General features: G+C 36.1%; 1 protein-coding gene across 5 annotated transcripts in view; it reads left to right on the top strand.

Annotated features, from left to right (window-relative positions):
* The window catches only part of EPM2A (EPM2A glucan phosphatase, laforin), a 160,837-nt gene that overhangs the window by 103,051 nt on the left and 42,214 nt on the right, over positions 1–15,572 (top strand). For all 5 annotated transcript variants that reach the window (XM_060283381.1, XM_060283382.1, XM_030853250.3 and 2 more), the window contains one exon: positions 9,261–9,435. In XM_060283381.1, coding sequence (XP_060139364.1) covers positions 9,374–9,435 — 62 coding nt within the window. In that variant the 5' untranslated portion in view covers positions 9,261–9,373. The remainder of the gene's footprint in view (positions 1–9,260; positions 9,436–15,572) is intronic.

The following is a 15,572-nucleotide window of genomic DNA, read 5'->3' as shown; positions in this document are numbered from 1 at the left end:
AGATGTAGCTCATACTGATACTCTATTTTAGTCTTCTATATCCATGTACACACCGCAAATCTATCATAGTTTCCTAGTGAGCCAATTACTCCTTAAAATAAATCTCAACATAGCATTCCAGTCATCATACACTGAAAAATGTCATTGGAGATGCAGCTTATTTGCAGTCCTTGAACAGTCTGCTCATGTATCAGTGTCCTGAGTAGTTTCAAAATTATTTTCACCATTTAGTTTAGTTTTGTTTCATTCACTAATTGCTTTGTGTAACCTTTGTCTAATCAACAATAGTCAATTCATTGTGACAATCATGTTTTAAATTTCATTTGTCTACCTCAGTTTACCACAGGACTGGATATACAACAAGCTCTCAATAATACTTGGATATTAACCGGATTAAATTCTAGAATATTTCACATATATGAGTGCATTAGTCTGTTCAGACTGCTATAACAAAATACCATAGACTGGGTGCCTTAAATTACAGAAATTAATTTTCTCACAGTTCTGAAAGTTAGAAGTTCCAGGTCAGGGGGCCAGCAGATTTGGTTTCCGGTGAGGACTCTTTTCCTGGCTTGCAGATGGCTGCCTTCTCACTGTGTCCTTTCCTCTTTGCCTGCATGGAGAGAAAGATCTCTGGTTTCTCTTCCCCTTCTTATAAGGACACCAGTCCTATTGGTTTAGGGTCCCACCCTTATGATCTCATTTAACTTGAATTCCCTCCCTAACAGCCCTATATCCAGCTACAGGCACATTGGGGATTAGAGCTTCAACACATAAATTTTGGGGGTACATAATTTAGTTCATAACAATGAGATATTAAATTATTAGTAAATCTTTAAGAAAAGAACTATTGAATTTTGCTTTTCCCATAACCATTTTAAAATTATATTTCTTCAACCTAGCTTGATCTAAGCCTCCACTTCACCTATATCTTCTTATAATCATGGAAATTTTCCCTTCTAATGTTTTCTGCTCTGTATGGTTTGGCAGGTGTTAAGTTTTTTTTTTTAATTCTTAGCTGGAACTGATCAAGCCTCTTTGGGGAGTTTTACCTAAAAGATCCCCTCTGGAGACTTGGTAGAGAGTGAACCCAAGGCTAAGCTTTATTAATCACTCCTGCTGTTCCTGTTTTCCGCACACCTCAAGCTCACCTTTGAGAGAACCAACACATCACACCTGCCTACTAAACAACCATCTCAAGGACTTTTGTCGTCTCATAGCATTTGAAGAATATGTGAATCGTTTTAAGTCTGATTATTAATGAGAGCAAGTGAGGCCAGACCTATTATGTACAAAGCTTGGAGACCCCTGACTTGTGGTTCTATCAAGTAATTGTCTAAATTTTGACTGAAAGGGTTAGACAGTGTACAGATTTACAGAAAGGATGATGCTTATGTATCACATTTCAACTTACTATTCGCCATAAAAATAATGATCACCAATAATAATCAGTTTTTTACCTTGAAAGACAGTCACACACACATATACATATTTGCATGCATGCACGCACACACACGCGCGCGCGCGCACACACACACACACACGCACCCTGAGTCAGATGTTTGATTCGTTACCGTAATCATCCTGTCACATTTGATGTTTTCCTTTCTGGTCCTCCAAACTCTAGCCTCCTTAACAATAATATTTTCTTATCTATTGTAGAAAAACCTTATTATCTCTAAATCTAGTTCCTATTTTCATCATTGCTAAGTGTCTTTGTAGTCATTATAATTATTTTAAACCAAAACTCTTGGAGCTCTTTCCTGAATTTGTTGGATTGTTTTGTATTGGATTTTTCCTAGGAGTTATTTTAGCTTTAACTCTTGGCATGGCACTCGACTATATACACCTCCTATTATTTTAATGCAATATTATTATATAGAAACTGGACTTTTGTCTACATACCTACCTGAATTAGTATAGAATTTTTTTCATACCCGCAGGTAGTCATTGATTTCCTAATTTTCATTAGCCAAATTTCATTTTTTTACCATTAGCGTGAAGTGTTGTCTACTTAACTCTTTGCATTTAAGGGTTTTGCGTTCCTATAATCAAATGAGATAAAAATCTTGTAAATCAAAATATTCTTCCTAAATCTTGTATTATTTATTATTTTCTTATTAGCTTTCCTTGTTTTCGTTCTTAAAATTTTATTTATTTATTTATTTTTTTGCGGTACACAGGCCTCTCACTGTTGTGGCCTCTCCCGTTGTGGAGCACAGGCTCCGGAAGCGCAGGCTCAGTGGCCATGGCTCACGGGCCCAGCCGCTCTGCAGCATGTAGGATCTTCCTGGACCGGGGCACGAATCTGTGTCCCCTGCATCGGCAGGTGGACTCTCAACCACTGCGCCACCAGGGAAGCCCCTTAAAATTTTGTTGTGTGTGTACAGATTCTGAAAGCTTGTAAAGACTGTATAATTACATGTTAGATTTTAACTGTGGTCTTCCTCCTTATGACATCTATATATCTAAATATCTATACATCTATATATCTATGTATATCTATCTAAGTCCCTGTTCCTATAGATTGGGGAGGATGGAACCCTCTCTAAGATGCCTGTGTAGGAGGGAAGGTTTAAATCCTCCTGTAAGGATTTACATTTGCTTTCCTGCTTCTGCTCTGCTTAGCAGATAAAGCTTCTTGTTGCCCTGTTATACATCATCAACACAGGCAAGAAATTGAGTTTTTAAATAAATTTTCATTAATGGACTATCCTCTCTGTCTCTCCACGCAAGAAATTTGTGTGTGAATGCAGTAGGTTGAATTGAAGGTTGGGTGGGAGGAGTAGAGAGGAATATTACAGAAAGGCAAAAACAATTTTAAATTAAGTATTAAAATGCTTGCCTTTACCTGCTCTCTGGTGGTCTCATGACCAATGTGTTTGATTACTCACTTTATGTAGTTTGCCAGCTGCATCTTGCCTTCTCTCTTCTCTTTCTCCATCTCACCTTTCCTTCTCCTTCTCAATCTTCACACCATTTTTCCCCATCTTCTCCTTTGTTGATCGCACCTGTGTCCTCTATTCTATCATGCAGTTTACCTGTCTCCCATTGCTACTCCCAAACTCAGCTATTTTCTACCGTTGCATACTGCAATTTACCAAAGTGCTCAAGCGGAACAGGATCCACTCTCTTAAAGAGGCAGTTGGTTGAACAAAAAGCTTTTTTGCATTTTAGTTTGTTTTGCTTTTGCCGTTGGAACAGAAAATCAAAATACCAGAGTTGGTAATGATTATACCATATTTGTACAGCTTTATGCACCAATAGTTTCTGAAGTAGTAAGTAACAGATGGGGCATGAGAGAGATCTGATTTGGGTGAATTACTAGCTAAAATTAGAGATTAATGTGTTAGGTTCAAAATTGATGTTCATGTGCTGGAAATAAAAACTGCAAGGTAATTAAACTCCAAAGAGGATAGATTCAAATAAAATAATATATGCAAAATAATTAGAATTTTAATTTTAAGTAGACTACACTATCCAATAGATTTTCCTTGTCCAATATAATTTCAAGCCTTCTGAGTTTATAAAAAAAGTCATTTTTAACTTGAACTTTCAAACTTGTAGAACTATTTAAAATAATGTGTTAGTTCAGATTTTTAAATTTTCTCTGTCTTTAATTGGAGTGGCAGAAAGCAGACCTCTTACTCCTTCACATTTATTTGCTTTATTTTAACTTACCTAACTTGCTTCAGTGAACAAATAATACTATGGCCAAATCTGCTCTAAGGAAATAGGTGTTTATTGTTAATTAAACCAACCGTTTTCTACTTTTCTGCCAATAACACATGTTAGTTTATCCTGCCTTAGTGAGTTGTTTGTATGTTTATTTATTTTAAATTAATACTAATGAATGACGGGCAATGGGCGGCTCCAATGGAACAGATAATTCACCTCCTACAGGCTCCCTCCCCACCCCCATCCCCCCTCCAAAGAAGTCACAAAGTTACTCCTTTAACCTTGTTACAACACAGCCAACTGACTCCTTTATGAGGTAGAAGAGACCTGGAAAAGTCAACTGAACTTCTAGGCGTAAATGATTACTGTGGTAGTAAACAATGTGTTATACATTGTACTCTTAGGCCAGCCCTATGGAAAAGAAAGTGAGTTGGAAACTTAAAAATTCTCCAGTCTATTTGGAAAAAACAGACAAACCAAGATTTATTTATTTTTTAATTAAACTTTTTATTTTGAAGTAATTGTATATTCACATGCAATTGTAAGAAATAATACAGAAAGATCCTGTGTATCTTTTACCAGTTCCCTCAATGGTAACATTTTCATCACCACAGGGATCTCCCATGTTCCTGTTTTCTAGCCTCACCTACTTTCTTCCTTCCCCAACCTCTAACCCCGGGCGACCACTAAACTGTTCTCCATCTCTATAATTTTTTTTTTCAAGAATGTTATATAAATGACATTATACAGTATGTGGAATTGGCATTTTTTTCACTCAGCATAAGTTTTTGGAGATTCACCTAGGTTATTGCATTATCAATAGGCCATTCCTTTTTTTGGCTAAATTATGGTATCCGATGTACCACAATTTGTTAAATCATTCAATCACTAAAGACATCTTAACACTTTTTCTGTGTTTTGTTTTGTAGATTCCACATTTAAGTGAGATCATACAGTACTTGTCTTTCTCTGTCTTATTTATTTCATTTAGCATAATGCCTTCAAGGTCCATCCATGTTGGACTGATACTTTTGGCACCATATAGTTTCCCTCCCCATCTCTGATTTTCTTTGCTCTGAGGTTCTACTTTACATGATAATAATATAACCATTTCTGCTTTCTTTTAATTAATGTTTGCATGGTACATTTTTTTCTATACTTTTACTTTCCACTTACCTGTATAATTTGAAGTGAGTTTCTTCTGGGCAGCAAATAGCTGCTTCACTAAAAATAATCTGTTCTGACAATCTCTGTATTTTAATGTGTATTTATTTAGACAGTTTACATTTAACGACATTATTGGTATGTTAGGACTTAAGTTTGCTATTTTATTTTTTGTTTCTGAGGTTTTTTTTCTCTCTCTCTGTTTCCTTTCTCTGCCTTCTTATGGCAATATGGTTCATACTTAAACATTTTTTAGAATTCCGTTTTGATTTACCTACATTGTACAAACATAACTTGTCATAGTTAACTGGTTTCATCATTTTGACAGTTTAAATGAATTGGAGGAATCTTATTTCCCTCTTTATTTCTTTGCCCTTCTCCATATAACTGCCTTAAATATTTCCGCTACATCCATGTAGGGCCACATCAGAGAGCATTGTAGTTTTTATTAGAAACTCACGAGGAGAAAGAAAGTCTATTGTATTTACCCATATTTTCTTACCGTGTTCTTCTTTCCTGATGTTCAACAATTTCCTTTCTGTTTATAGAGATCTTCTGTTTAGCCATTTTTTTTGAGAAGCCTACTGACATTAGAATGGTTGTTTTCCTAAATTGTTATTTTTCTCTGGCTACTTTCAAGATTTTTCTTTGCATTTAGTTTTCAGAAATTTAATTATGATGTGTTGTGGCATGGATTTCTTTTTGTTTACCCTGTTTGGAGTTCGTGCAGCTTCCTGAACCTGTAGATTTATGCTTATTGGCAAATTTGGAAAGTTTTGAGACATTATTTTTCTCAAATATTTTTCCACCATACCCTCTTTCTCATCTCTTTTTAGGACTCCAATTACTGGAATGTTACATCTTTTGTTATAGTCTCACAGGTCCCTAAGTCTCTGTTCTTTTTTTTTTTTTTTAATCTGTTTTCTCTCTGTTGCTTAGATTGGGTAATTTCTGTTGTTCTATCTTGCAGCTTGCTAATTCTTTCCTTTGTCCCCTCCATTCTGCTCTCCCCTGAAGTTATTATTTCAATTGTTAATACTGATATTTTTCGGTTCTAAAATTCCATTTAGTTCTTATTTCCATCTTCTATTTCTTTGCTGAGACTTTGTGATTTTTCATTTGTTTCAAATGTGTTCAGTGGATTGTTGAAGCTTAAAATCTTTGTCAGATAGTTCTAACATCTCTGTCATCTTGATGTTAGCATCTTTTGAGCTTTTCTTTTTTCATTCAGTTTGAGATCATTGTGATTCTTGATATAATGAGTGACTTTGTATTGAAACCTCGACATTCTGAATATTATATAATGAGACTGTACATCTTATCAAACCCCTTTTGGTTTAACTGGGTTCCTCTGATGCTGCTCCAGCAGGAGCGTGGGGGTACCACCTCATTACCCAGGTTCCTCACCCAATCTGCATTGAGAACTGGAGGGATTGGACTCCTTATTACTACTGAATGGGTTGGGAGTTCCTGCTCTCCCCTACACCTGCACTGATACCTCCCTGGCTGAGAGAGATAGATGTGTCTTGTTACTTCTCCTAAAACATGTATGTGTAAAAATGAATAATTCAGAAAACTAATTCTAGGAATGAAGAATTCTTAGGAAGTCAATGTTACATACATACTTTTGCTTGAACAGTGTAATTTATGTATATTTGAGCTCCTTGATAATTAAATTTATTTAAGTTACAACATTTAAATTGTTGTAAGCCTCTTATACTGAACAGTAGGAGCCATAGATATTATTCTTTTATTACTAAAAAGTAATAACTTCGCTTTGTAGCAAATCCAATGGATTCAAAATAGTTGAAAGTAGTCCTTCCATCCCAATTACATTCTTCAGATGTAACTACTGTTAACAATCAGACATGCATCCATCAAGTTTTTAGTCTATGTTTACAGTTTCAATCATGCTCCCCCACCTCATTTACTCACTTCTAGTTTTCCTCTCCAGCTTCTCTTTCTGTGCCTCCTTTGTAAGCTCATCCCTCTGTCCAGCTTTTAAATGTTGAGATGCTTTTAAACTTGGTTCTAGAAGGCTTTTCTTCTCAATCAATATTGTTTTTCGGGGCTTCCCTGGTAGCGGAGAGGTTAAGAATCCGCCTGCCAATGCAGGGGACACGAGTTTAAGCCCTGGTCCGGGAAGATCCCACATGACACGGAGCAACTAAGCCCGAGCACCACAACTACTGAGCCTGCGCTGTAGAGCCCGTGAGCCAAAACTACTGAAGCCCGCACACCTAGAGCCCGTGATCCGTAACAAGAGAAGCCACCTCAGTGAGAAGCCCATGCACTGCAACGAAGAGTAGTCCTTGCTTGCCGCAACTAGAGAAAAGCCCTTGCGCAGCAATGAAGACCCAACACAGCCAAAAATAAATGAATAAATAAAAATTAAAAATAAAAGAATGTATAAAGTATTGTTTTTCTTTGTGACTCACCTATATCCTTGTTTCAATTGCCATCTATACTTAGATGACTCATAAACTTATTTTTCTAGTTTAGATGTCTGGTCTGAGTGTCAAATCAATAACTCTAACTCTCTACTTGACATCTCCTTTTGTATCTAAATAGCACTTCAAGCCCCAAATGCCAAAACCAGATTGATGATCTTTCCTTGCAACTCTTCCAGATTTCACATCTCAGTGACTGGTACCACTATATATTGAGTTGTATTTGCCAGAAGCCTAGGCGTCATTATTGGTTCCCTTTTTTCTTCACCTCCCATATCAAATTAATCACCAAGTCCTGTGGCTTTTCCCTGCTGAATCTTCCCACTCCTTTCCATTTCTACATCCAAGCTTTTACCATCTCTTTCCTGGGTTAATGCAGTATTTTCCTAAATGGACTTTCTATTTCTAATCTCATTGTGCTTGAATTAATATTTTACTCTATAACCAGAGAGATATTTTCAAAATAAAAATGTGGTCATGTCACCTGTCTGCTTAAAATATTTTAAAGTTTCATTGCTCTTATGGGAAATACCTAAATCTTTAACATGACTTAGTATAATGCCTGTCATATAGTGAACATTCAATAAATATTTGTGGAAAAATGTATAGATGAACTTACGTAGTTTACAGTATTGCTATTAAAATAGTATTGCCACACACACGTATGCATCTATGTATCTTTCTTTAATCTTATATTTCTGTTGGATATACTTCTAGAACTGAAATTGCTAGTATAGTTTTTCATCTATTAAATATCAAGGTTAACAGGGCAGTTACAAGGTGTAGAGCCTTGTAGCCATCAAGAGAAAAAGAGGAGTCTGAGCTGGGAAGATCAGTGATGATGTACTAAAGGAGCCATCCTGTACCTTCTATCTGATGGAGGGGAGTTACATTCTAAAGAAATGCCCAATGACTTAAGGATTTTTTAAAAGAGATTTTATGCCAAATAACCTTAGGTAAAATGTTTTGTAAGATAGAGCAAGGAACGAATGAGTCGAATTTTCATATTCATAATAAATGTGACTTTTCCCGTTTTATTTTGCTTACATGTTTTTCTTATAAATGACAATATATGGAAATTAGGTAATTTAAGGAAACGAATTATTTGAAATGGGGTGGTCACATAAGGACTAATAAAACTAATGTACAAATTACAATTTTCATAGAAATAAAAGGTCTGTCTACTAGTGTAGTTGATACTGGGGAGAATTGTGATATCGGCGAGTAGTGTTTTCAGAGACATGTTCTTCTGTCTCTGCCTCTTTTGCTCCACTCACTGGAAAGAGGATGTGTGTCTTGGTGCTTGTGAAGTAGGCGGAAAACAGCATGAAGGTGTCAGGTCCCTGAAAGTTGGGGTCTAGGGGTATCAGTTTACTGATAGCTCTGCACTTATTAGTTCTGTGACCCTGGACAAGCTAGTTAATCTCTGTGATACTTAGTTTTCCCATTTGAAGATAATACTAACCACTGATTTACATGCAAACTGGATTGGATGTGATATTTGTTTTATTATTTATTAATGTTTTTTAAAACTGATTGCTTAAGCTGATACTGAAACACTTTATTACTGATTTTAGTCATAAATTTGCATACCAGGAAGATAAAAGTATGCAGCGCAGGGACATTAATGGCTTTAAAAACCCTTTTCAGCAGCTTATCAGGCTACAAAATGACTCACAACAGGCTCTTAAGGCACTGAAAGGTCCCAAGAAATTCTGAGTTGATATGCTTTTGGAAATATTCATGTATTCAAAGGGAGCATAGGACTCTGTGAAATTCACAAGTAACTCTACAAATTGTTACTGTGTTCCCTATTACTCTAGTCTATTTTTGTTTATACTGAAATCTGTAGATTATGCAGCTTTGTATTTATTTTCATCTTACTATTAATTTTGCATCAGCAACTCTGTGGCTGTTTAAGCAAAACATTGATGTAATTGCTTTGTTTGTCATTTCTTCTTGTTCTAGGCAATGGGCCTCACCACGACCGTTGCTGTATTTATAATGAAAACAACTTGGTGGATGGTGTTTACTGTCTCCCAATAGGACACTGGATTGAGGCCACTGGGCACACCAATGAGATGAAGCACACAACAGACTTCTATTTTAATATTGCAGGCCACCAAGCCATGCATTATTCAAGGTAAAAATAGTGCCATGTTTATAAGCATAGAAGTAGGACAAGGGTAGCATTAGGACAATGGAAGTATTCACTGTGTGTAAAACTGCAGTATCTCCCTTTGGAGGGTTATATAGGCCTGCAGTGCTTTGAGGAGGTAAATTACAGTGAATTACTGTGTGAGATTTTCTGGTTCTAGATGTGAAGGATCCTTTTTATAGAATTCTTTTATTAAGTATACACCCTGGCATCAACATATTTTGACCAGACAGTACTTTACCAATCTTTGTACTTACATAGTGGATTAAAAATAAAAACCAGACTAAAATATCATAAATCAGCATTTGTATCTTTTATGCTACAGACCAGCTGTGAAACAGAAATTGCTGTCTCTTTATAAAATATTATCCAAATAAACATATGTGAAAATCTAGACATAAAACTAGATAGGATGTGATCATCTGCTCTATTACTGGGAGGGCTAAAAAGTGCCTTCGCTTTTTTAAGTAAAAATAAAAGAAACATTTTTCATTTTCACCAAGAACTTTATTGAACAACGTATTCACCCTTTTGTTCCACTACCTTCTGCCATTTTTCAGGCAACTTCATAATTCCATCTTCCCAAAACTTTTTATCTTTTTGAGCAAAGAACTGTTCCAGGTGCCTTTTACAGTCTTCCAGAGAATTGAAATTTTTTCCATTAAGAGAATTTTGTAAAGACCAAACTAAATGGAAATCCAAAGGTGCAATGTCTGGTGAATACAGCGGATGAATCAGAACTTCCCAGCCAGGCTGTAACAGTTTTTGCCAGGTCATCAAAGAAACACGCGGTCTTGCATTATCCTGATGGAAGATTACGCATTTTCTGTTGACTAATTCTGGACACTTTTCGTCAAGTGCCGCTTTCAGTTGGTCTAATTGGGAGCAGTACTTGTTGGAATTAATCGTTTGGTTTTCTGGAAGGAGCTCATAATAGAGGACTCCCTTCCAATCCCACCATATATACAACATCAGCTACTTTGGATGAAGACCGGCCTTTAGTGTAGTTGGTGGTGGTTCATTTCGCTTGCCCCACAATCTCTTCCATTCCACATTCTTGTACAGTATCCACTTTTCATTGCCCGTCACAATTTGTTTTAAAAACGGAATGTTTTCATTATATTTCAGTACAGAATTGCATGAGGAAATATGGTCAAGAAGGTATTTTTGCTTAACTTTAATATGTGGAACCCAAACATCAAAGCGATTCCCATAACCAAGCTGGTGCAAATGATTTTCAATGCTTGATTTGGGTATTTTGAGTATGTTGGCTATCTGCCGCGTGGTATAGCGTTGATTGTTCTCAATTATTGTTTCAATTTGATCGCTATCAACTTCAGCTGGTCTACCCGACCGTGGAACATTGTCCAGTGAGAAATCTCCAGCACGAAACTTCACAAACCACTTTTGACACATTCAGTCAGTCACAGCACTTTCTCCATACACTGCACAAATCTTTTTGTGCATTTCAGTTGCGTTTTTCCCTTTCTTGAAATAATAAAGCATAATATGCTGAAAATATTGCTTTTTTCTTCCATCTTCAATATTAAAATGGCTACACAAAAATTCACCAATTTTGATGTCTTTTTTAAAAATCCATGCTAATATGACAGCTGTTACGTAGAATCTAACAAAATTGTTTCGAATGAAGTTAAAGACAACTAAGCACTACTAGGGCCATCTTACGGAAAAAAACGAAGGAACCTTTTGACCCACCCAGTATTTATTAATAGATTTATTTTTATTTGTCTATTTAATTATTATACCAACAATATGTGCCAAAATACAAGTTCAAACACCAAAGAGGATGCTAAATGAAAAGTAAGGTTCAATATACTTTCCTTCATTCCCACTCACCAGAAGTGATTATTTTTAACCATTTTATGGTTAGTTTTTCTGGAGCTTAAATCCAAGTCTTAAATAATGTGCATATACTTTATTTGTTAATATGTCAATTTAAAAATAGCTTTTGATTCCCCTCTATGACATGAGAGAAATTTAGCTCACTTATCTTCTCTCCCCACTTCCAATCCCTACCAAGCTCATGAAAAAAATTCTTTTGTTATTTAGCTTCATAAAAATTCTATTTCTTGACTATTTCTTGTACGTTTTTGACAGTGCCCCTTGATTTCCTACTGTGTAAGATAAGAGATTTACTGCCCCTATATCTTCCTCCACATCTACTTCCACCCATTAACTCCTGTTTTTCATTACTTTTACATTTCCAAGGGTTATAGAACTTAGATTTAATTTAGCAAATATAAATGAGTCTTTCATACTCAAGGTGTACGTGTGCATGTTTGATGAATCTAGTAGATCTACAAGCTTTATTAGGAAGAGAAGTCTGCCACTCGCCCTGCCTCCGCACCTCCTCTCATTTGGTCTGTCCACAGGCAACCGCTTTCACATCTTTAAGCTGATTATTTGCTAATTACTTTCAGTTAAATGATAAATAATATGATTATATTACTGCTTCTTGATTTTAGTTTTTGGTATTATTTATTGATTTCACACCTGAAAATTGAAAATGTAGCTCTTTTTTCTTCCCCTTCCCCCACAAACTTCAGTGACATCCTTCTGTTGTTCAATCCTCCCAACATAGTTATGCCATCATTCTGATGAGATTGGTATGCCCCATGTTTATTTGTATGCCTGTGTAAATTCCGTTTAACACCCCCTAACTGTTCACACATGTCTAAGTCTTCTTTGAAGAATGTATAGCTTTCTGGTTTGCTGCTGAGTAGTTGAAGCCTTTATGGCTCCTAACCCTTTATGTTTGAGCTGAGTTTCCCTCCCCCCACTCTGGAGAAGCTGTCAGAATCTTCATTTTCAATATTATGAAATTTCATAATGGAATGTCTTGATGTGGTTACTTTTTTTGCATTTTGCTAACCTCTCAGTGAGTAGATTTTTTAATTCTGTAAATTCTGCAAATTCTGCAATTTCAAATGTTTAAAGGTAAATTACTCGAATTATTTCTTTGATGATTTATTTCCCTTTCTGGACCTCCTATTATTTAGATATTGGAAACTTGGTCTGAGTATTTTATATGTTGCATATCTTTGGGGTTTTTTTTTTCCTCTCCTTTCTAACAGATTTTCTCAACTTACTTAATCATCCATCACACTATTTAGTTTTTTTTCCCCCAATTAATTAATTTATTTATATTTGGCTGTGTTGGGTCTTCGTTGCTGTGCGAGGGCTTTCTCCAGTTGCGGTGAGCGGGGGCCACTCTTCATCGCGGTGCGCGGGCCTCTCACTGTCGTGGCCTCTTCCGTTGCGGAGCACAGGCTCCAGACGCGCAGGCTCAGTAGTTGTGGCACACGGGCTTAGTTGCTCCGCGGCATGTGGGATCTTCCCAGACCAGGGCACGAACCCGTGTCCCCTGCATTGGCAGGCAGATTCTTAACTACTGCACCACCAGGGAAGCCCTACTATTTAGTTTTTTATTGTTGCTATCATTTTTGTTTTCTGGGAACTCTTCATTTAATTATCTTAGTGTCTTCCAGTCCAGAGACTTGTTTAACCTTCCCCAGAGAATAAACCTCCAGTCTTTTGTCAGGACTGGGGAGGGAAAGTGTCCCAGCTGAGGAGAGTGGGAAGATGAATCTAAGGGTCTGGCTGCGTTCTAAACAGACTTGCCAGTTTTCCTTATTCTTTTCACCCACATCCAGAAGTACCTGGAAATCCCAGTTTCTGAGCCTGTTGGGGATTCTGTAGTGTAATTCCAGACAGTTCTCAGCTTTCTCCACTGTTGGCCTTAGGACTTAGTTTTTCTCAGTCTGCTAAATTTTTCAGTAATCAACCAATTGCTTTACAGTTTCCACAATTTTTTTTTGTTATCTTTGCTCCTGTTCTCTCTTTCTTGGGTTTTTATGTATTTAATTTTCTACAAAATCTCTTTATGCTTGTTTTAAAGGGATTTGGTGAAAGTTAGATGTGTGAAATCAAATTTTCTGCAATAAAATTAAAGTGAAATAAAGTATTAAAAGTGTCTAACATAAAACTTCGTAAAGCGTAGCTCAATAAATAGTAAATACATTCTTTATTTCTAACATTTAGTTTGTATTCTGTTACTCTGACCCAGATAAGATTCTACCATGTTAGAATGAGATTTTAAAAATCAACGTGTACTTCCATATTCAGCCTATACTTGGTATCAAACTACATCTTCCTCTTCAATCGATTTTTTTATGCAAAAGAATGAATGTTTGCATTAAAGACACAGATAACTAATTTAATTGGACTTTAGTGGAAAGGGACTGTATCTTCTGTATCTTGAAAAGGCTTATTGCCACTTAAACACATTTCAAGAGCCATAAATTAGACTTTATGAAAGGCACACTTATATTCTTATAAAAATATTACAGTTTAGAAAATGTATTATAAAAGCTCGTTTATTGTTTGCAGCCTCTTTGGCTTATAAAGAAAAGATATACAGTAATTTTCAAACCTCAAAATTATTTTATACACTGTAGGAAATACTTTCACACATTTTTGATACTGTTTTGTCTAGCACATTTTCCAAATGAATGGGATTAATTACTTTCGAGAAAGAGTGAGGAATTTGGTGCCAGCCCAGCTCTCTCATTTACTACAGGGCAACCTTGGGACAATCCTGTAACAGTTCTGAATTTCAGTTTCCTGATTTGCAAAGTGAGTTGGTTAAACTAGATGAATACTGAAGTCAGTTCCGGAAATAATCAAGGATTAAAGTTAATTTAAAAAGCTAAGCCTTATTCAACATTTTGCCAATATATTATATTGACTTAACAGTGACTATACTCCGTATCAGCTTCTTTGGTTTCAGGTTCAGCCGTCAAATGCCGGCAATCCAGTGCTGCCTCTAGGTGGCACTTTCCTTCATTTTTGCAGCCCAGGACATACATTCAGTCCAACACTACAGAAATATTTGGAAATATACATACGTTATAGTCATTTTACAATTAATCCCTAATAAGTATGTAAATACTTATTATAAAATGATATTTTACATTGCTTATATTCATAATCAAATTTTGACAGGAGATCTCTTTTGGACTAAATACAGAAAAATCACAAAATTCTGTGTGCAGCAGGACCTAATTACATTGTCCTGCTTCTGTAATTCACAATCAAGAAATTACTGGCCAAAGGACGAATCTAATTTCAGTTGTTATTTGCATCTGATTGAATGATTTGAGATTTTTCTAAACAGTAAAACCAAGATTATAATTGTTCATCCTACTAGGAAAGGAAAACAGCATAATCTTCCTTCTTACTGAGTTCTTCTGATCGGGCAATGATTTTTATTGAGTATTAACTGAGTGTGTGAGATTTCCTTGAAGAGTTCCTTTTCCCTAAATAAATAATGCTGTTCATATTTTATGAGGTCAACTTAATTGATGGATGTCCCCTTTTTCATATGATTAAAATACATTTTTTTTTTTGCGGTACACGGGCCTCTTACTGTTGCGGCCTCTCCCATTGCGGAGCACAGGCTCCGGACGCGCAGGCTCAGCGGCCATGGCTCACGGGCCCAGCCGCTCCGCGGCATGTGGGATCTTCCCGGACCGGGGCACGAACCCGTGTCCCCTGCATCGGCAGGCGTACTCTCAACCACTGCGCCACCAGGGAAGCCCTAAAATACATATTTTTATATAAAACATTTAAATATATTAAAATAGATTATATATTCTATATTATGTATAGTTACATTGGGATGATTTATTTTCAGTATCATGTAAAAAATTAGTGATAGATATTAGCATCCTAATGGTAATATGAACTAATTGTAAACATACCCCTTAATTCTTGTTTCTTAGAAGTTATTTAAAACATATTTGCTAAAGTTTATGGAGAAGTCAGTTTTTGCTGATAGTGCTGTTGTGGGTTCAGTATGATTATAAAAGAAGCAGCTGGATTCTTTGCTGCCTTTATATTATCAACAGCATTGTTATTTACATTATGATTGAAATGTCTCTGTCAGGCCAGTGAGAGAGAAGCTTGATTAAAGGAGAGAACTTGGTTGTCAGATCTCAGATTGTGTCTATAGGAATGGTAGTAAGAAAAAGGGAATATTCTATCATATAAGTTAAGCAATTTGGATTCCTAAGTCATTATGTGGGGAAAACTTGGCAATT

The sequence above is a fragment of the Globicephala melas genome, chromosome 14, assembly GCF_963455315.2.
Source record: "Globicephala melas chromosome 14, mGloMel1.2, whole genome shotgun sequence".
Classification (NCBI taxonomy): domain Eukaryota; kingdom Metazoa; phylum Chordata; class Mammalia; order Artiodactyla; family Delphinidae; genus Globicephala; species Globicephala melas.
This window is presented reverse-complemented; position numbering and strand designations above follow the sequence as displayed.